The 21297-nt window shown below is 50.9% G+C and overlaps 6 protein-coding genes across 6 annotated transcripts; 3 read left to right on the forward strand and 3 right to left on the reverse strand.

Annotated features, from left to right (window-relative positions):
* Positions 1–1269: 1269 nt before the first annotated feature.
* VTN77DRAFT_280 (uncharacterized protein) lies at positions 1270–2833 on the reverse strand (the record flags this gene model as incomplete). Its single annotated transcript, XM_069418679.1, has 2 exons — positions 1270–2168; positions 2227–2833. The coding sequence occupies 2 exons, from the start codon at positions 2831–2833 to the stop codon at positions 1270–1272; spliced, it is 1506 nt and encodes a 501-aa protein (XP_069282643.1).
* Positions 2834–6548: 3715 nt separating this feature from the next.
* VTN77DRAFT_281 (uncharacterized protein) lies at positions 6549–8067 on the reverse strand (the record flags this gene model as incomplete). Its single annotated transcript, XM_069418690.1, has 4 exons — positions 6549–6573; positions 6846–6909; positions 7354–7498; positions 8026–8067. 4 exons carry the CDS (start codon positions 8065–8067, stop codon positions 6549–6551), a joined length of 276 nt encoding a protein of 91 aa, XP_069282644.1.
* Positions 8068–8193: 126 nt separating this feature from the next.
* Positions 8194–13665, forward strand: VTN77DRAFT_282 (uncharacterized protein; the record flags this gene model as incomplete). Its single annotated transcript, XM_069418701.1, has 5 exons — positions 8194–8353; positions 8443–8766; positions 8827–8999; positions 9055–13053; positions 13114–13665. 5 exons carry the CDS (start codon positions 8194–8196, stop codon positions 13663–13665), a joined length of 5208 nt encoding a protein of 1735 aa, XP_069282645.1.
* A 976-nt stretch (positions 13666–14641) lies between these two features.
* On the forward strand, positions 14642–16236 carry VTN77DRAFT_283 (uncharacterized protein; the record flags this gene model as incomplete). The annotated part of the gene is made up of 2 exons (XM_069418712.1): positions 14642–15548; positions 15629–16236. 2 exons carry the CDS (start codon positions 14642–14644, stop codon positions 16234–16236), a joined length of 1515 nt encoding a protein of 504 aa, XP_069282646.1.
* A 224-nt stretch (positions 16237–16460) lies between these two features.
* On the forward strand, positions 16461–18410 carry VTN77DRAFT_284 (uncharacterized protein; the record flags this gene model as incomplete). Its single annotated transcript, XM_069418723.1, has 1 exon — positions 16461–18410. One exon carries the CDS (start codon positions 16461–16463, stop codon positions 18408–18410), a length of 1950 nt encoding a protein of 649 aa, XP_069282647.1.
* Positions 18411–18995: 585 nt separating this feature from the next.
* On the reverse strand, positions 18996–21009 carry VTN77DRAFT_285 (uncharacterized protein; the record flags this gene model as incomplete). The annotated part of the gene is made up of 3 exons (XM_069418734.1): positions 18996–19664; positions 19726–20632; positions 20729–21009. The coding sequence occupies 3 exons, from the start codon at positions 21007–21009 to the stop codon at positions 18996–18998; spliced, it is 1857 nt and encodes a 618-aa protein (XP_069282648.1).
* Positions 21010–21297: the final 288 nt, after the last annotated feature.

The raw sequence follows: 21297 nt of genomic DNA on the forward strand, positions 1-21297 counted from the left end.
GTTGAAGTGACAGGAGCATGAGCAAGCAAGAGTTTTATTTAAGACTAGATGGAATTGGAGTTGGTTTCTGTTCTGTCTGAATTGACTGTTGCACCAGATACATCACATACTACAGCTCAGAGCAATTACTGATAGATAGATATCCATCCATTCTGCTTCGACCATCCTGTTGTGCAATGTGATCTACCTACCTAATCCGCTTCTCCAGATTTCTCAAGAAGAAGCTGGATGACCAGTGACCATGACGATGATGAAATCGTCATAATCATCCTAAATTGTGCTGTTGCTTATCTCTCCGTAAGCTGACTATTATCATGAACGGTTTATCTATCAGCTTATCGGAATGGCGGGGAAGTAACTCCATACCTATCCTACCTAGGTAGATAGCTCCGTACGGATTCCGAAAGGGACTGCACATGATGGTAGGGATCTACCCTGATCCTGATATGATAACTAGGAGCGATTGAACCCACAGAATAATAATAATTATTACACTATCATGGATAAGAGAAACGGAGACAGAAGCAGAATAGATTGTGTGATATTCCGTGGAATTACCTACAATCGAAATCACCGCCATTAATTTCCCGTTTATCGGCTTGATAACTTGCTTGATAAACTTGATGAAAGATAAGCAAAAAACGTGTGGTTCTTGTTCATTTCTCCGCCGATTCAACAAAAACGGCAGGAGGAAGAGAAAAGACTAAAAAAAGGAAAAAAAAAACCGAACTAAGGGGACAGGGTCTAAGAAAAGACCCGACCTGCATTTTTAACGAATTAGGTAAATATCAGGAGTTCCAATTCCAAGAGTCTTGGCCGGTATAAGGTTATTGTTATTTATTGTTATCGTTGTGTTGTTATCGGGTCCTTGTCATACTCCGTATCGTTCATATCATGTCATTCATGTGAATTTCATTCAGCCTTTGACAGACTAAAAAAGAAAAAAGAAAAAAGAAAGAAAACAGAGAAAAAAAAAAAGAGGATGGGGGGGGGGGGGTGGTAATTAGAAGAGTCAAAAGTTCTTTTTATTGTACTGTACCTTTCTGTACGGAGTAGATAGAAGAATTCTACAGCTAAATAATAATGAAAAAAAATAGCTAATGTCGTTAGGTGGTGAATTTTATATAGCCTTCTTGATGCAAGAGAGATTTTTGTTTTCCCTGGGGATATTTTTTTTTTTGTATGTCGATAATAATATGATACCTGCAGTTTAATATACCTAATAGCGATTCAGCTGCATGCTTAGACACATCTATCCTATTCCTCCTGCTAGTGCTGATCCTCATGCTGATGCTGGTCCATCCGCAAAAACGCCTTCTCCACCTCCTCTTTCCAATCGCTCAGCGCCACAATCGCCCATTCCAGCATCCCGACTAGATACAGCGCAATACACTGTCCGATCCAGAGCCCCCTCAGCCCCCAGCCGTGAAACGCCAGCCAGATTCCCAGCGGCAGCGCGCCGCAGTAGTAGCTGACAATGTTGACGACGGCGCCGATGTGCTGACGCCCCATCCCCCTCAGGCTGCCTCCGCAACTGCCGTTCAGGCCATCCGCGATCTGGAAGAGAGCGACGTACGGGAGTACCTCCGCGACGAGCCGGACGACTCGCTCGTCATCATTGAAGACTCTGGCGAACTGGTTGCGTGTGCCCATCAGGATCGCCAGCACCACGCCGCCCAGGACCATGCTCAGCCAGGCTGCAGTGTTCGCAGCTCGCGCTGCCCCCCTGGCGTTTCGTGCGCCCAGCAGGTTACCGACCCGTGCAGAGGCGGCCACTCCGACGCCAAAGGGGATCGTATTCATAACCTGGTCGGCCGTCATGATGACACTCTGAGCAGCTAGCGGGATCGTGCCCAGCCTTCCGGCGGCGAGGGCAACGATTTCAAAGGCCCACCACTCCGTGCCAACGTGGATGACGCCCAGAAACGCGAGGCGGGCAAAGGTGCCCATGTTGCTGAATGCCTTCCGTGTCCAGCCGCCCCAGCACTCGTGGCCGGAAACGAAACGCGTGTAGAGCACGAGGAGAGCGAAGGAAAGCCAGTAGGAGATACTCGTCGCCAGGGGAGCTCCAAGCAGTCCAATCTTGAAAGTATAGCAGAAGAGATAGTTGAGACCGGCATTGATTGGCGACGTGAGGAGAAGGACGTATGTGCCAGGACGCATGATTTCTGTCGAGAATCTGTCAGGCCCGCAGCTCTCAGCAACTATATCAGAACTGAAACATACCTTGAGCTTGGAGGTACTTCTTCATAGCTTCGAAGTAGATATATCCCAGTCCTCCTGGGATTAAACAGGTCAAGAATCTCGCGCTGTCTCTCGACAAATCCGGGTCTTGGCCAAGTAGCCTGAAGACAGGTTCTGCGCATGCCCACAAGATAGCTACGGGCACATAGAAAAGACCGAGGATGACGAACCCGCGTTGCAGGAGAATTCCCAGGTCATGTTTGTTCGAGCTCCCAGTGAAGGTCGACGATGCCAATGTATCCAAGGCAGTCGTGCCTCCCAACGCGATGAGCCATGCCGTGCACATCGCAAACATGTACGAGAATGCTGCCACAGCGAGATTCTCTGGTGATAGACGGCCAACGATCAACACGGAGATGGTCTGCAAACTGTTCTGGAGCGTATAGGCGAGGATGACCGGGATGGATGCTTTCAGGAGGAGCAGAAACTCTGCTGCCAGAAGACAACTTGTTGAGCCGGCTGCGTCTCCAGCATCTTCTTCTGCTGGATTTCGAGCGCTCTCATAATCTGGAGGCTTCGGAATGAGCTGTGTATATTCATCGGTGACATCATCTTGCGCATGGGCTAGGTCAATCGCGTCGGCAACCATGGTGACGATGCAGGTCGACAGGTTGAAAACGAGCACCTTAGTCAAGCTCGGGTACCTAGTATATATATTTCTAGATAGCCAGGCAGATTGGCAAGAAGGATTAATCCCTATAGAGGGCGGTAACCAATGACTTCAGAGATGGCATCTCTCCTGTGGACCTCCCGGTTTACGGCATGTCGACGGTATCGGAGAGGGCATTACCGCCATCTGCACGTAGTGGCAGTGGCGGCATGAGAAGATCAGACAGGGTCTGTTCGCAGATAGCAGAAACGCAGAAAGGAAGCGACGTATCTAAGAATCGACCAGGCAGTTCCATCTTTAAGGCGGGCCAATCAAGAGCTGTGAGATCGAAACGTCAGGACCGTATTCGTCAATAATCACGCTTCCATGGAGCTGACCACAGAGCGCGGAGAGCTCTATCACTTTGGGTACGTCGGCGGGGCTCGTTATCTCTGGAGATCTGCTGTGGATGCGGGATGAGCGGGTTCCGAATCTCTTAGTCGAGGTTATGACTGATGCTGCGATAGTTCCGATGCACCCGCTGTCCTGGAGATGCGACTGCAGGAAACTAGCTGTCATCATTAATCATCTTGTGAGTATTCGAATTGCAAGAAATACTCCGTACAAAAGCCATCATATTTCTGGTGCCTGTGTTCTCCAGAAGGCGGGGGTTTGGGGGGTTTCCATTAATCCTCTTGCTGTCCAGGCAAAAGGAAATAGAGAAATGGTACAAGCACACCAAACTCTCTATCCCTATCATGGTCTGAACGTTGAAAGGTTCGACAACAGGAAAAGAAAATAAATGTAGCAAAGATCGATGATAATGTTGTACAGAGTACACAATATAAAAAACTCTTTGCCTTTTCCTGTCTCACTGAAGAAATTTCAAGTGCAAGTAATGACGATTAGTAGAAATCGCCAAGCTGACAGCAATATAAGCAAGCCATCTTGCACCTGACACATATTGCATCCATCTCTGAGGCTGGTGAAATGGTGATAGTGGCAATGGCCGCAATGCAACATGTGGTGGGAGAGGACGTAAATCAGGCAGGTGCACGGACTTCAAGTCACTGGACTCGACGTATGTACAACTACGAAGTACTCCGTACCTTGACCTTTCCAAAGATTGACAAGAGATCCGTTTCTAGGAATTTGTCTGTATCATCTATCAACCGCCCTGGATGATCGTAGACTCTATGTCATTCCCCTTCCTTTTCGTTTGACCACGTCTTGTCAAGGTATATAGTACTCGACAGCGAGATTCGATGTGTCCGTCTAATTTGCATCTGAAATGACTTTCACTAGTATATACAGAGTAGAAGAGCTTTTCCCCTTCTACATTCTAGCCTTGCAGGAAAAACCCTGTACAAAAGGAAGGAAATCGTGGTTCTGGTTCTGCAAGAACCTGCACCGATCGATGATCCTCCTGTACTCTACCGGTGCCGAGCCCTGCATAACGAACGCATCAAATAATGTTGCCATTAGAATTCAATCAGAAACTCATTCACTCCGGAATCCGATGTTGAACGGTTGAACCTGAAACGAAACAGAGACACTCACCCAGTTGGAAGAAGCTTCGGGAGATTGTTCGACTTTCGAGTCCCACAGCCCCATAATATTATTTCCAACACGAGGACAGAAGCCGGCACAAAGTACGGAGTAAGTCTTCTGAAAATAACTACGGTAACCCCGAGAAAATCTTATTGCTCGCTTATTGAAATTCAAATTCAATTGTCGTCCGGACTATTTACTGTCTTGAGTCGCGGAGATGATAACAAACAAGATCAGGAGAGGGATTTGGATTTGGGTCTTGAACTGAAACATATTAGTGAAGTTACTGTTTCATTAGACGAGAGAGGAAAACTTTTGATGTCAGACCAATAGATAATAATGAAGAGAAACGATCTGCTTTGCTAGCTTACAGATTAAGTACAGATTATTTGTTCCTCCTTCATAGGACTCGGTACGTAGTTAGCCCTCGTCACTGCATTCGTAGTTCTAGAAGGTAAGGGTCTAGATCCGGCTCTGGATTTGCCCGAGATCAATTTGATAAAATTATTCAAAGTGTGCACACGACAAGACAGGACACCAGTCTTTAGTGATTGCCTCGCTTGCATAGCGAATGTTTGCACGTGAAGGCGAACCCGGATACTAGCGCTGCAAAAACCCCCCGATGATCTACAAACGTCTTTCCCGTTTGCCATATAATATCCCACTTCATCATTACTCCTGAGCAGCTACGAGAACATCCCAGAAACCCAATTTCGAGGCCACTGTTTGTACTCTGTCTACTCGACATATGAAGACAGACAGACAGATAAATTGAGGATTCTACAGTAGACACGGAAGCCTGCTCCAGAGTCCGAAGGTGTCTGAATATCAAGGCCATTAATATTATGATCTTCCGGTCTTTTCTCTTTTTTTCTCTTTTTTTTTTCTATCATGGTTTTGCAATGCAAGGCGAAAGCAGACCCACAAAAGCTCCTCCAGACTTACTTCGTAGGGATTGGCAGTTCCTTGAATAACAATATCTGAAACAAACCACTGCAGTGGGCAGACGCAGAGGTTTGCCGTACGGTGCTCGACTCCGTATCTCTCGTTTCAAGTCTCTGGAGAATTTGACTCCAGAATGGAGCTGCTATCTGCGATTGCCAATGCGAACCTGTTCGTGAGTCCGGCAGCCAGCCACACCAGGCTCCAGCAGGCTGCAGGGGTATTGATTTGTTTCTCCACATTTCTTACCCTTGCAATTTATCTTACTAACTGGTTTTGTTTAAACGAACAGGTTTAAACCGTTTCTTAGAAGTTAAGAAGCTCTGCTAAGTCTGTGCACCTGCAGCAGCAGCCTGCAGCACCGTTCTGGCCGAGAGCGAGGCTAGCTCCGCGATTTTGAGTTTGAGCCGCGGGAGTTCCGGCTCAGGAACCGCGCCAACCACCTACCGAACGAACGAACGAACCCTGCCTATGCAGTTCCAACCAGGACAGGTACTGTACAGAGTACTCCGTACTTGCCAGGTTCATTGTGAACTTGTCATGGGATCATGCTGATTAATTACTCTATCTCTGGAGAACTGCGGCAAACGAGTCGGACGGGGATGTCATGAAAACTCTTGAGTCTTGCAAGCTGTGTCAATCTGACCACTCATCTTGTCACACCGTGCGGCTTGCATTAGCTGCTGTTGACCAGCCGCGCCTTACTGCTCGTGTATCTTGATCGGCAACCGTTGGCATTTATCGTTCTGCCCCTGTGCTTCAAGAGTCGTTCCGAGTCCCGACTCGTTCGTCACGACGATGCAGGCTTACAGGGTAATTTATCGCACGGAGAAATAATAATGCGCCCTCATATCGCTTTTTGTTGCCTTGTTAAACGACAGCAGAGGTACGGAGTACTCCGTACAATCCTCGATGCTTTGTTCTCCGTAGATGTCGATAGACACACCATCTATTTTCACTCTCTCCCGGGGCTTACAGGAGACTTCAATTCAATTATCAGATCCTTCCACGTGGTGGTGACAGTTTCCTTCCGAGGTCTGGAGACTTTGCCACGAGGAATTGATATCTTATCGACTTCCACGCGAGGCAATTGGCGTGACGGTACTGTCCTGGCCTCCAAATCTCTCGTTTTTGCGATTTCGTATCACTTCACAGGTCCGTCACATTTTTTTTGAATCCTCGGGTTTGTTATTCCATGATCCCTCTTCACGCCAGGGGCGCATCACGCAAGATACGGCGTAGTGGTCCTAGTTTTGAGAATCCAGCTTCTTTAGCCATTCGAAGGAGATCACAGGTAGACATATGAAGGAACTAAGACGAAACAGGGATGAGCTGACATGAAGGATGACCTGTCTACCACGACTCAGGAACGTATAAAGTAGCGCGTCTTGCCTAGGAAATCCGATTCTGAAGGCCGGATTTCATCTTAATAGTCATAATAAACAAACCATATGTTGCGAGGATCATGATAGTAAGAGAGTAGAGTGAATAATCCCATACAGGTGGTGTTTGGAATTACCTTGTCACCTGTTCCTGACCCAGCACACCGAGGCCCACCACGAACCATGGACCTGTCGTGTCGCCTGCCGTCAAACGTCAGACCGATCGATGCTCTGGGAAAAACATCAACACGATAAGAATCGCAACGATAAACAATGATTTGAGAGGATTAACCCTGGGAACAAGCGACTCTGCTGTTCGTTTTCTTTGCTGCGATGCAGCGATCGACAGTGTGGTCCATTTTCTTGATTGCCGCAGCAGGGGTGGCAAGGGGGAGGCGCCGAGGCAGACGCCCTGCGTTACGTGCGGATGTCGGGACGCGGACTCCGCCTTCCGTACAGGGAATCCCAAATCATCCTTGACATTTATGCAGCCCTCTCCAGCCTGTCTTGACATCCTTAACGGTGTGGCGTAACTATCTCTTTAATGTAGTCATGATGACTATTATGCCTTACTCTTCCTGCGTACAGCCACCCGTAGACTGTACTCCGTACTCCGTAGTCTTGGCCAGAGTGTTGTTAACTTACTCCGTATTATCGCCAATTCTGTCCCTTTTAGGCGCGGTACACTGTTCACTCGACGGTCCGCGCCGGCTGAGGCCGTCGGACTCTTGCCATGTGTCCGCTGGGGCACTCCCCGACTTTGCAGCCAAACGGCGGGCGTCTCCTGAGGCTAGGCACTTAGCTTGTAACTTTGTCGTCTTTGGACATCGCTTCCCCTGAACCGGCTCATGGCCGCCTGCGTGGCTCCTTTTTAGGCTTTTGCCGGTCGACTCATCAATTCTCCAGCCAGTGCAGCCGACCCTGTCAACGCTGGTGTCGACGCTGGAGATTCCCATTCGGCCGCTCTGCCATCCAGACTCGCGGGACTGGCCTATGCGTCCTGCCGAGCTGGTGGACCGGCTTCCAACTAACCTTCCTCCAAACAGCCCACGCTCCCCCTTCTGCCAGCAATTCTGACGCTCCTAACCGGCAGCCCTTTTGTCCACCCTCTTATCCTCGATTCAATCCTGAAACGGGGGCATCGAAGGCAGTCTCTCTTTTTCTTCCTGTCGTGACAAGAATTCTGTCTTCCAGCCCATCCATCGCACTTCTACCATTGCGAGGCTTCATCTCGTGGATGACGTCTTGCGCACCCCATCCTTAAAGTGCTTTGTTATTGTTGCGGAAATTTCCGCGAATAGGGGTTGGCCAACTAACGTGACACACGCGCAGGACGCAAAGTTGTGCGACGCTCACCATATCACGACTGATGACTGCTACCATCCTCACGTCTTCTCCTCGCGATCGATCTTCTAATCAAACCCTCCGTGGTTGAGATTTGTTTTCTCTGATACCAACACAAGATTAGATAAACACAGAGAAGACATGACAGTCTCACCGCCGGGTTCGCCCACGGCCGCTCCCACGCGACCCATGAGCGGCATTATCCGGCCTCCTAGAAGCAACAGTCGCATGAGTACAGGTAGCAGACAGGGCGGAGGCAGTCGGGCATCAGATGAGGACAGCAAGACCGCAGTCAAAGTCGGTATGTCGCGCGTCCCCCGATCCTAAAATCTTTCCTGGCTGGAGTTATTCTATACACTGGATTCTCGGACGAACTGCTGACATCAACAGCTGTCCGGGTGCGACCACCCTTGAAACCGACCGATCCCGGTTACGACTTGATCCCGCAGCGGTTTCAGCGGTCGATGGTCCATGTCACCTCGCCAACCAGCCTGGCGGTCGATGTTCCGCAGGGCCGCAAGCTCTTCGTCTTCGACAGAGTGTTTCCTGAGACGGTCGACCAAGAGGGCATATGGGAGTATCTGAGTGACAGCGTGAACTCGTTTCTGCAGGGTTACAATGTCTCCATCCTAGCTTACGGTCAATCGGGAGCGGGTAAATCCTATACCATGGGAACCTCAAGTCCGAATGAGCAGAAGGACCCTCGCGCAATGGGTACTGATTTGTTTCCTTTCTATGCTTTTCTTGAAGTAATAGCTGATCATCCTCTTTTAGGAATTATCCCACGTGCTGCCCAGCTTCTTTTCGAGAAGCTCGAAGGTCCCAAGCACGGCCGCACGCAGTCCTCGGGCCTGCGCACGCCAGCACGATACTCCATTGCCTCTCCGCAGAGTTTGAATAAGGCTCCTGCGGACAAAAACTGGCAGCTGAAGGCCACTTACGTTGAGGTATGCAGGGAGCGGTAATAGGTACCGTGATTTCGATTTCTAATAATGCTTTTAGATATACAACGAACAGCTCCGCGATTTACTCGTGCCCGAGTCGACGCCGCCCAGCGATCGGAGTAACGTCACGATTCGTGAAGATGCCAAGGGCCGGATCATCTTGACGGGTCTGAATCAGGTTAACATTAATTCATTTGAAGATCTCATAGGCGCGCTGAATTTTGGATCCTCGATCAGACAAACAGACGCTACCGCAATCAATGCGAAGTCTTCACGGTCCCATGCCGTCTTCAGTCTCAACTTGGTGCAACGCAAGTCCCCTTCGTCTGTGATGTCGCCCAAGGAGAAGAGGCACTCCCTGCCTGTTGAATCCACGTCGTCATCTGATGCGGTCGTGACCGTTGACAGTAAGCTTCATTTCGTCGATCTCGCAGGAAGTGAACGACTCAAGAACACGGGCGCCTCGGGTGAACGTGCAAGGGAAGGTATCTCGATCAACGCTGGGTTGGCGGCCCTTGGAAAGGTTATCTCACAATTGTCTTCTCGTCAATCGGGAGCTCATGTCTCTTACCGCGATTCGAAACTTACTCGCCTCCTGCAAGATTCTTTGGGAGGGAATGCGATCACGTACATGGTTGCCTGTGTCACTCCTGCCGAGTTCCACCTGAGTGAGACTTTGAACACCATCCAATACGCGCAGAGAGCTAGAGCCATTCAAAGCAAGCCTCGCATCCAGCAGGTAACGGACGAAAGTGACAAGCAAGCAGTGATCGACAGGCTCAAGGCGGAGATTGCATTCCTGCGACAACAAATCCGTAATGCTGAGGGAGGTGAGCGAAAGAGTGCGGCGCCGCCGGAACGAGGTGATCGCCCAACCGATCGGGAACTGGAACTTCAGAACCACCTCCTTGATATGCAGGAGAGCTACACGGCGTTGAGCCAGCGTCATGCCAAACTCATAGCCGAAATCACGAAGGCTTCCGATGTCAACAGTGAAGACCCAGAAGAGATCGCCGCTGCCATCGGTAACAGTTCCGTGGAGCGACTGAAGCGCTCCCACTCCTTTGCACAGTCTGTCGAGCAGGTTGTTCTCGAGTACGAGAAGACTATTCAAAGTCTGGAGGCATCTCTGTCGAGCACCAGGGCGTCATTGGCAAGTACGGAGAGCGCTCTGTTGGAGCGGGAGACCAAGTGCGCCTACATCGAAACTGTGAATGCGCAGTTACAGGCTCGAGTACAGAAAATGATGGACCGCGAAGCCAGCACGGAGAATTACCTGCGTGAGCTCGAAGCGAAACTTGACGGACACACATCCGGCGAGGAAAAGAATGCTGCGATTGTTGCCGAACTACGCAAGGAAATCGCTCGAGCTCGTGAAAACGAAGCCAGCTGCGAGGATTATATTTCAACTCTGGAAGAACGTCTCGCGGAGGCTGACCAGGACATGGAACTGATGCAGCGAGAGATAAACCGACTGGAGCATGTCATCGACCGCCAGAGGAGCCTTGGGAAGCTCGATAATTTACTTTATGAACTCGACCACATTCAACAGAATGGTGTGAGACCTGAGAAGAAGGAAGGTCAGCCGGTATCGGAGCCCGTCGTTAATAAGGGCACCAAGACGCCACGGGCCAGGGGCATGTCGCTGGATATGTTGGCGGAGGCGGTGGAGACCGCTATTCCTGAGGATGGTAACGAGGAGCTAGGGGAAAATCCTCCCGAACTTGACGAAGACAAGCAGGACGACGACGCCGATGCGGTACGTTCCAGTCTGGGGGCCCTAGAGGAGGCATCGAAAGAGCAGGATCATTCCGAAAAGCCTGTCACGACTGCCAATGACGCACAGTCGAAGTTCGTTGCCGAAAAATTGGAGAGCGTCACCCAGGAGCTCTTAGACCTCCGTATGCAGCACGAGCACACACAGAACGAATATGAACTCCTCGCAGCCAAGTACGAGGAAGCCCTCCGTACTCTCGCTGAGCTGCAGGATGCCGTTGACGAGTCTCGTCACCCTCCCCCGTCGTTGAGTGCTTCCACGCCGGCTACTGCCTCTCGACCGGGTTCTTTTTTAGAGGATATGAGGGACCAGGGAGTGAAAGGTGGAGAACAACGCTCATCTTCGCGATCTCTCTCCTCGGAATTATCCTTGGTCGAGCAATCGGGTACCTCGCAGGAAGTGTCTGACGTGAATCTCGTCGCCAAGAAAGAACCTGTCGAGTCTCATGAGACCTCCGAGTCAGCGTCGCATGAAATTGAAACTCTGCGTAAGCTGCTCCAGGAGCATGAGGAGGGTATGCACTTGGTCGCTCAGAAGTATGCTCAACTGCAAGCAGAGCACGAGGAGACACTGGGTCTTGTGGAAGAGCTCAAGATTGAGATTCAGAAAGCCAAGTCCTCAGCGCCTCCGTCTCCTGTCCCACCAGTCATCCGTAGGATGACTAGCCAAAGTTTGATGTCGGGGGTGGATCGTGCCCACCGCGCGCTTGCGGCTCTCCGAAACATTGCCGTTGAAGAGTTTGAGGATCGCCCTGATACCTTGCAAAACTTTGAACACAACCTCAACACGGCAATGCATGAGCTCCATACCCGCATGGAACGTATCCAGGCTCTCGAAGCCGAGAACGCGAGTGTTAAGAAGGAAATGGAGGTGAAAGCCACCATCATTTCTGGGCTAACGAGGGAAAGGAAAAGTTTGCAAGGTGCCAAGCCGATGGATATGGGTCTTGTCTCTCAGATGCGGGATGAGATGCTTCAGCTAGAGAATCAAATCAGGGAAATGCAGGAAGCACATGAGAGACGGGAACAAGAGTTGCTTTCCCAGATTGAAAGTCTGAACCAAGCTCTGGCGTCGCAAGCGGCCCCGACCACCACCGATGCCCATGAGAGCTCACAGCAACAAGAAATTAGAATTGAACAGCTTGAAGCTGAGCTCTCCGAATGGAAGGGCAAGCACCAGGCAGCCATTGTCTCCCTGGAGACTTCTGAGAAGCAGCTTCAGACGACATCGGCAGAGCTGGAAGCTGCACTGGCCTCCGTAGATGCATTGCGTTCTGAACACGCTACCGCAGCCAGTGCGTTGGCGGAGGAAAAGGCTGCCGCGGTGCGAGATCTGGAAAACGAGAGGGCTAAGCACCAGGCTATTGTTGAGAGCTTGCAGCAGGAAATTGAGGAACACAAGTCAACGATTGCCCGCCATCTGGAGACAATCGCTGGTCTTGAAGCGGCACATGCTGCTGTGCAGGAGCAGCTAACTCAGCATGCTTCCACAAAAGCGACCGATGATGCTGATTCGGAGACCTATCTCACTCGTATATCCGAGCTGGAACACGAGTTGGAGACGCACAAAGCCCTCATTGATTCTCAAAAGGCGGACTTGGAGTCCTTGCAAGAATCTCATAGGCGTGAATTAACGGAGCTGGAAAGCAAAGCTGCTGCTGCTGCGCAGGCTGAGCAGGAATCGCGTCTGGCAGAGCAGAATGCTAAGCATGAAGAGGCCATGGCTGCTCTCAGATCCGAAATCTCGAGCTCCAAAGATGAAGTAGCGAGGTTACTGGATACTATCTCTAACATCCTCAAGTTGGAGGTCACGCCCGTGACTCTGTCAGACCAATTGGAGGACCTTGTATCTGAGAAGCAGAACCTAGCTGGCAAATACGCTGAGCTGGTGGACACAAACGAAGAGCTTCTCAACCAACTGGAGCTCAAAGCTGGTCTGGATGGCCAGGTGAAGGAGCTGACTGACAAGGCTGCCCAACACGAAGCCAAAGTGAACGAACTCGCTCACTTGGTCGCTAATCTCGAGGAGAGTCTGCGCCAGAAGGAGGAGTTGATTAAGAAGAAGGATGCCACGATTGAGGAGATCACGGCAGAGAAGCAGAAGAGCTTGCGTCTGGTTGAAGAACTCGAGGAGCAGATCACAAACAGCTTCGAGCAGCATCACAACCGCCTCTCCGTCATCCAGCAAGAGCGCGCTCAACAGCTTGAAGAAGCGAACAACAAGATCTCAGGCCTTGAAAAGGAGATTGAGACGTACCGAGTCCGTATCGAGCAGCTCGAGGTGAGCCCCCCCATTCCCAAGTTTTGATCTTGTCGTGCTTTTTGCTAAGACCAATTACAGCTTCAACTCAAGAACAGCGGAGCCCAAGACGGGTCCTTGGATCGTTCAAGCTCTTTGACCTCGAACCTCCGGAAGAGCTCTTCCACTGCTTCTCTGCCCTCTCCACCGCCTGCCATACCCCTCCCACCCCTTCCTACAATTGCTTCTACTGCCAATGCTGGAAGCATGTCACCGCCTAGCTCTCGGCATGCCAGCAGAGAGCTTGTCAGCGCTCAGATCGTTGAGGACCAAGAAGCCCGCATCCGTACGATTGAGAAGCATCTCTACGCCGAGAAGCAGCTTACCGCCACTCTTGAAGAGGCACTTGGAGACTTGGAGGCCCAGAGCAACAAGGTCAAGGCGGACATGGAGGCATGGAAGAAGAAGGCTTGGCAATACGAAGACGAGCTGAACGCCCTCCGCAAGGAGCGCAACTCGGCCCGGCTTTCTCTTCAAGCCGTCGAAGAAGAACGGAATGCCAGACGAGAAGCAGAGGCCGCTCGGGCACAGCTCGAGGAGCGAATGAACGCAATCAACAAAAAGAAGAAGAAGAGCACGCTCAACTGTTTCTAAGGGAGTCAATCCGCTTTCTTCTCGTGATACGATCAACTGCGAATCCGCGGCCACCAGAAGTCCGTCTCGTGCGACGTTTGAAGGGGCTCGATGGGCAATCATTAACTCCATTCTGGTTCCCTCTCCTGGGCCGTTTCACTTCTTTTTTCCTTTCTTTTCTCTTCTTTTCTTCCCTTTGTGGCTTTGGGCCTACCTGTACTCATCGGAACTCTTGACCCATGCCATGCAGTCCATGTTTGATTTCCTGTCATTGACCTTCTCTTATGACGTTTGTACGATGTCTTGGCCTCTGATCGACTGGTCCTAAATGTATGTACATGCCCTGTATCTACCATTCTTCTGTTTTTTTTTTCCCCTTGTTTACATCTTTGATTCCCTTTGTTTACATACCCCCTTTGTCTTTTTTTGTACCCAGTTTTTCTTTCTGTGTGATATTCCCCCTTTTTGAAGTTCTTTGGCGCCCCGTCGCTTCTTGTATTTTTGTTTTATTTCTTTTTCTCTTCGACAATTTTTTTTCGCCATTCTGCACAAATGACGATTATGGACGATATTTGGTGCGGCCACTTGGACAGCTTCTGAATGTCGATGTTCCTGCTCGTACGTCTGATTCGTGAACTAGAATCATACGGTACATGTACAACTAGCAAGACTAGGAGGAATGTCTATTTGCCTTTTTCCCCCGGTATTTGATTGATATTGGTGTAAGTCGGTTAGAAAGTAAAGTCGCTATCCTAGGACCAGATACTCGTAATTAGGTATGTCATGACTGACATGTCAATCTTTGCGGGAGGACTGTGGTCGAGTACTCTTCCTGGTGACGTCGGGATGCAGCTGGCGATAAGATAAGGAACACGGGCCATCACATGACGTTGCACTCTCCGTTTCAGGAGTAATGACAGCTGGTCTTTGACTCGTCCCTACAACTCCTCCCCGGCAATCTAATCTACAATCGCCCTTCTCAGGGCTGGACCGCGCCATGGCCGGCTCTAGACGGTCCAATGTCATCATTATCCATCCGGATCTCGGCATTGGCGGTGCGGAGCGACTCATCATAGATGTGGCCCTTGCGCTGCAGAAACGCGGCCACCAGGTGACGATATATACCTCACACCGGGACAAGGCACACTGCTTCGAGGAGGCGCGCGATGGCACGCTCGACGTGCGTGTACGAGGAAACACGCTGTTCCCGGCGTTGGTGTTTGGACGACTACATCTGCTGATGGCGGTGCTGCGACAGCTGCACCTGACGGTGTCGGTTCTGACGGAGATGGGGAGAACAAACAAAAAGGAGGGGAACGAGAAGAAGAAGACAGAGACGAAAGGCGCCGACGACGACGAATTCGAAGACGACATCTTTATCGTCGACCAACTTCCTGCCTGCGTGCCGATTTTGAAGACTCTCGGTCCGCGATTCGCCGCCGGTAGGAATAGGAACGGCAGACAACGAGGCAAACAGCGCATCCTGTTCTATTGTCATTTTCCGGACCAACTGCTTGCGCGGAGGGATGAGGGCAGCGCTCTGATGCGGCTTCTGAAGGGACTTTATCGCTGCCCATTCGACTGGTTCGAAGGCTGGGCGATGAGCGCGTCAGACAAGGTCGTCGCGAACTCGAAATTCACTCGCGGGGTCGTCAGTCAGGTTTTTGGGTTGAGTCGATTGGGCGATGTGAAGGTCGTGTATCCGTGTGTCGACACGAGTGAGGCGCTGACGGCCAAGGGAACTGGGAAAGAGGAGACCATCATCGGCGATAATCTCTGGGGTGGCAAGAAGATCTTTCTCAGTATCAATCGTTTCGAAAGGAAAAAGGATGTGGGGCTCGCGATCCGGGCATATCATGGCTTGGGGAAGGAAGGACGGAAAGGGACGCGGTTGGTAATCGCAGGTGAGTTCCGTATTATTCATCCTCCTCTATTTCTGTGCTTCTTTAAAGTGTACAGGCGCTCATGTATATATGTCTACTAGGCGGTTATGACAACCGTGTTCAGGAGAATGTACAGTATCACAAGGAACTCGATACTCTGGCGCAAGAGCTCGGTCTTCAGACTGCAACATCCAACACTGTCATATCAGCCCTCTCCATTCCCGATTCCATAGATGTTCTCTTCCTCCTCTCCGTGCCGACAGCGTTCAAGCAAACGCTCCTTCGCAATGCAAAGCTACTCCTCTACACTCCAATAAACGAGCACTTTGGGATCGTCCCGGTGGAGGCAATGCATGCTGGCCTGCCAGTTCTCGCATCCAACACTGGCGGCCCGTTGGAAACCATAGTCGAAGGCGAGACGGGCTGGCTGCGAGATGCGCGGAAGGTCGACGAGTGGACCGCCATTATGAGAAAGGTGCTGTTCGAAATGGACGAACAGGAATTTGCGAGGATGGCTGCCAATGGGAAGAAAAGAGCAGAGAGTGAGTTCTCTCTCACCGCTCTAGGAGATAGACTCGAGGAGGAAATTCAGGACATGCTCGATTCCCGGAGACGGCCGTTCATGGGGTTCCAGCAATTGGTGGTGGGCTTCATCTTGTCTGGAAGTGTGGTTGCGATACTTGCTGCTGCTATCTTGAAGACCGTGTAATAATACACATTACTTTTCTTATACTGCTACGAGAAACCACAAAATACCATGAGGAATATTCAGTACACTTAGGAATTGATAGCCTACATTAAGCTGGGTATCAACAGTCACGTGAAACCGCGACGATACGCGCATTCGGAACCTCGCGTCTATCCGCGGGCGATGACAGCATTAAGATGTCGTTCTCTTGTTGACTCTTCCAACCAAGCAGAAACAGCAGAAACATGCCAGAAGTCATCGATCTGGTTTCTTCAAGTCCATCTCCTCTATCTAATGCGGATCGTCGAACTCAGCCGCAGTCGTTGAGCGTCCGTGGGCCACCTGCCAAAGCCGGCATTTCCAGCTCTCCGCATTTTCTATCCGACGAGTTCGATTCATCATTATTCGTCTACGATGAGCCGGATCAGCATCAGCCGGTGAAGAAGAGGAAGCTGACACCGGAATTTGAAACAGTGCAAAATGATCAGTCGGCCGTGAAATCGGATTCCTTGTTTATCTTCTCGGACAACGATAACGATAATCCTGCTTCGCCGTCCGCGGGTCGCACCAATGTCGGACCTACCACAGCAAAGACGTCTAAATGGGACGGGGAGGAATCTGATCCTATTGTCTGGACGTCTTCCGCTCCGGAGCCTACAACAAGCAAGGGAAAACAACCAGTACAATCCAAAGTCCAGAAAACGACGAGAGCGCCGACGATCACGATCGACGATGATGATGATGATGATATTGAGGAGTTCAGTGATCCGTTCGCTCTGCCAGAAGATGCGTTGAACTCTCTCATAGAACAGTCTCAAAAATCTACAAAAGGGCAGCTTTCTGATCGGACTGCTGCACTACTGGCTAGCCTTGAGAATCGAACAACGTCCAGTGCGAAGGAGACTGGTCGTCCGCGACAGGAGAAGAGAAAAGATGACTCTGATTTGGATGAGCTGCTCTCCGATGAACTATTTGAAAAACCGCGGAACCGATCGAACCCAAGAAAACAGCCCAAGCTGTCAGCAGCCGAGAAAGAGGCCAGGGCCAGGGAGCGGGAGGCCGCAAAGGCACAACGTCAACGGGAGAAGGAGGCAGAGAGGGAGCGAAAACGGCGAGAGAAAGAAGAAAAGGCCAAAGAGAAGCAGTTGGCTGCGGATATTGCAGAGGCTAACAAGCTTAAAATTGACAAGAAGAATTCCACGCCTGAAATGATCGTCGACCTCGCTACAACATTTGCAGATACGAGTGTTGGGAACCAGGTCACGGAGTTCATGAGGCACCTGGGTGTGGAAAGAACCTTCTTCACTAGCTCGATCCGCAACATCGTCAAATGGCGGCGTAAGGTTAAGGCTACATTCAACGAGGAGGCGGGTCACTGGGAGCCGTGTCCTCTGCACATTCGACTGGAAGACCATGTGCTGTGTTTGCTTTCCGCGCAGGAATTTGTGGACATGGTGATCGCACAGCCGCCAGCAGGAGGAGACTCGGAAGATGCAGAAACGCTTGAACTGCATGTTCTGAAGGTGAAAAGCGCCTATCCGAATTGCAAAGTGATATACCTCATTGAAGGTCTTGCAGCCTGGATGCGCAAGAACAAAAACTCACGGAACAGAGCCTACCAAGCCGAAGTTCTCCGGCAGCTGAACGATACCAACAGTCTTGGTAACAGTAGTAGTCAAACCAGGCCGCGCAAGAAAAAGGCCCGCAAGCCGGAAGACACTCCTCCCGTCGACGACGACACCATCGAAGACGCTCTCCTTCAGCTGCAGGTCACGCATGCATGTCTCATCCACCACACTGCTGCCCCCGCCGAGTCGGCGGAGTGGATCAAGAATTTCACCGAGCACATCTCGACAATCCCCTACCGGCGAGAACGGATGGATCTAAACGACTCCGCATTCTGCATGGAAGTCGGCCAAGTCAAGTCCGGCGAGGACAAGGCCGACACATTCGTCAAGATGCTGCAGGAAGTCAACCGCGTGACGGCCCCGATGGCATACGGCATCGCGGCAAAATACCCCAGCGTGACGGACCTGCTAAGGGGGATGAAACAGCACGGCCCGTCCCTGCTAGAAGACGTCCGCAAATCGGCCAACAAGAACGGCGCGCTGACGGATTCGCGCATCGGCCCGGCTGTCAGCAGAAGGTTGTACAAGGTGTTTATGGGTCTTGATCCGAGCTCGACGGATATATAGACGGGACGTCAGTCTACATGGAAAACACCTTCGCGATCCCGGAAGAAGTTATTCATTTCTTGGCTACTACTACCATTTACCATTTACTGCCCTATCGCATTGGTACTATCACTACCCCTTTTTTGTGCTCTCTGATTGGCAGTTGACCTTGTAAACCTGGGACGGCTGGTTATAGCTTCTTTTTTTTTTTCGTTTTTTTTCTTTTTTTTTTGATTTTTACTCCCTTCTTTTGATTTTACTCTCTTCTTTTTCCCCCTCTTTTTGAGATACCCATTGATTGATTAACTTGTTGGGTTGTTGGTGGCATATTGATTTCTGGTATTGGTTCATTTGTTAGGTTAGGTTACTAGGCAAGTAGACGGATACAGATACAGATACAGATAGGGATCGAAACAGGAAAATTAAACCAATTGATTTTTTTTCTTCTTCTCATCGTCATTTCATTTCATTTCATTTCATAACAATGGATTGTCTATCTGCTATGCACCTCTGCCTCTGCAAGCGTCTAAATTCTATAATTTAAAAATATGAGGGGAAAATAAGAATAGGACAATAAGAAGAGAATCTAATCTAATCTAATCTAATCTACACTACAACGCCCCTCCTACTCCACCCCCTCCAAGCAAGCGTCCACACGATCATGGCCGCCCACACGCTCAGCGTACACCCAATGGCCCAAAACCCGTAGCATTGCCAGCCAAAGCACTGGCCTTGTCTGTCCGGAGGAAGATGCGGAACAGCAGAGATACCACTCTGGTAACCACGCGAGTAGATGACCCCCCATACTGCAGCCCCTGCCGCAGGGACCATGGCGACAATCCCCCAGTTTGTGCCGAAGTTCTCGACGCCCCACACGACGGAGATGATGATTGGCATGAGCGCGAAGGAGGCGCCGTAGCCGAAGCCGACGAGGGCGCTGGTGGCGTGGAAGAGCTGCGGGTGGTGCAGGGTTAGGGGGCTAGCCAGCAGCAAAAACCCGAGGGAGAGGATGAAGGCGCAGGGTAGAAGGAAGGTGAGGCGGGAGAAGGTCGGCCCGTCTGGTTGAGGGATCGGTTGCCGGTTAGGGTTGTCTAGGCTGTAGATCCAGTGGTGTGTTGCTGGAGGAGCGAACATGTCTGTGATAGAGCCCGTTAGGAGCCGGGCGATGGTCGATGTTAGGGCGATAGTGCTGACGTGCGTCGAGGGCAGGCCTGCTGGGGGTGGAGCGTGAAGAGGGTACGAAACTGGTGTCAGTGTTTGAATAATCGTGCCGAGCTGGAAGAAAAACCACTGTTAGTGAAGCAATTTCAGCAAGAGAGAGAGCAATGGTACATACATTATTGAAATAAGCCTCTCCCGGCCCCGTAACGAAGAAGAAACCCGCTGCGAGCCACCACATGGTATGGTCTCTCAAGAAGAGTCTCGTCTCCTGGTTCAGAAGCCAGTTCTTCTTCCTGCGCTCCTCTTCCTCCCGTTGCTTCTGGCGTTGTTGCTCCTCGCGCTCTTCTTCCGATAGAGTCATCGACTCCTGCTCCTCGTCGCCGTGAAACGTGCCATATGCGGCCCTGACCTCCTCCCTGGGACGGAAGAAGTCGTTCTCACCGAGAATACCGCTCCGCTCCAGCTCGGAGACCGCCTCGTCTATGTACTTCTCCTCCTCTTCGTCGTCGACGATCCTCAATGCGAACGTCCCGCCGAGGCCTAGACAGATAAGCAGCAGCGCCAGGAACAAAAAGTATCGAAACACGTCAACGTCGCCGCACGAGCCGTCCTCCAGTCTCTCACACAAAAAGTATGTCCCTACCTGGCTCTGCCACATGCCGCTGAGGCCGAATGCAGCAATGGGAACCGCCAGCAGGATGCCCTTGTGTTTCCCTCGGCCAAAGTTCTTCGCGCATGTTGTCACAGCAGCCCCGTACATACAGCAGGTGCCAGCACCCACCAGGACGAAGGCCACGACCATGACCCAAAACGGCCATCCCGAACCACCCGTGTCGACCGGCGGGCCGCTCTTGTACGAAAAAGCAGCTAGCAAATAACCTGCTCCGAAGAGGATTCCGGCTAGAAACGACACGGGAGACGGCGAGTAGCGATCACACAGGTATCCGAAAATCGAGACGGGCAGGTACATGGCGATCTCAGCAGCCACAGCAACAGCATTGACGCGGTCTTGGGTGTAATGTAGCCGGGTAAGGAATAAAGGACCGTAAAGCGAAAAGGCGGTGATACTCCCAGCACCGAGACTGAAACAGTAATCAATTATCAGCCCATTGAAATTCCACGTTAAATGAGAAAGATAGAGGGACGCTCTCTCTCTTTTAGAGAAGGGGGAAACCCACCAGCTAATAACACCCCAAACAAAGCTAAAGAACCTCACAATCTCCTTCTTCAATCTCCTCCGATCCCGTTCCACAATCTCTTCCACCACGTCACTCAGCAGCCCATCACTGCGCCCATCATCATCAGCCGAGATCCTTGCAATTCTTGACCCGGACAGGGAACGTCGATGTCCACGTGCCTGTCCGTATCCGTCATCTGCCAGAAGCGGCCGATGGGCGTCGAAATCCCGCTTGTCGATCCTGGTCGTTTTGACATAGCCGTTCGGGTTGGAGTTGGACATTGCGAGGGGCTAGCTTTGACCCTGTTATATCTTATATCTGCGTATGTATGGATATAAAGCAAGTAAGTATACGTCGGGGCGGGTCGGAGGGAGCGCCGAACTCTCGCCTCGATCGACGATATCTCGGATCGGACGTAACATGCGATAATGAAAGTGGTTCGTACAGAAAGAAAGAGAATATCTTCAGAGTGAGTTACATATAAAGAAAGATCTTCATAAGAAACAAAACAATCGCATTAAATGTGCGGAGTATTGAGGCGCAATTGCAAAGCGAATCAATGTCAAATG

The sequence above is a fragment of the Rasamsonia byssochlamydoides genome, assembly GCF_041956645.1.
Source record: "Rasamsonia byssochlamydoides strain NRRL 3658 unplaced genomic scaffold VTN77scaffold_1, whole genome shotgun sequence".
Lineage (NCBI taxonomy): Eukaryota > Fungi > Ascomycota > Eurotiomycetes > Eurotiales > Trichocomaceae > Rasamsonia > Rasamsonia byssochlamydoides.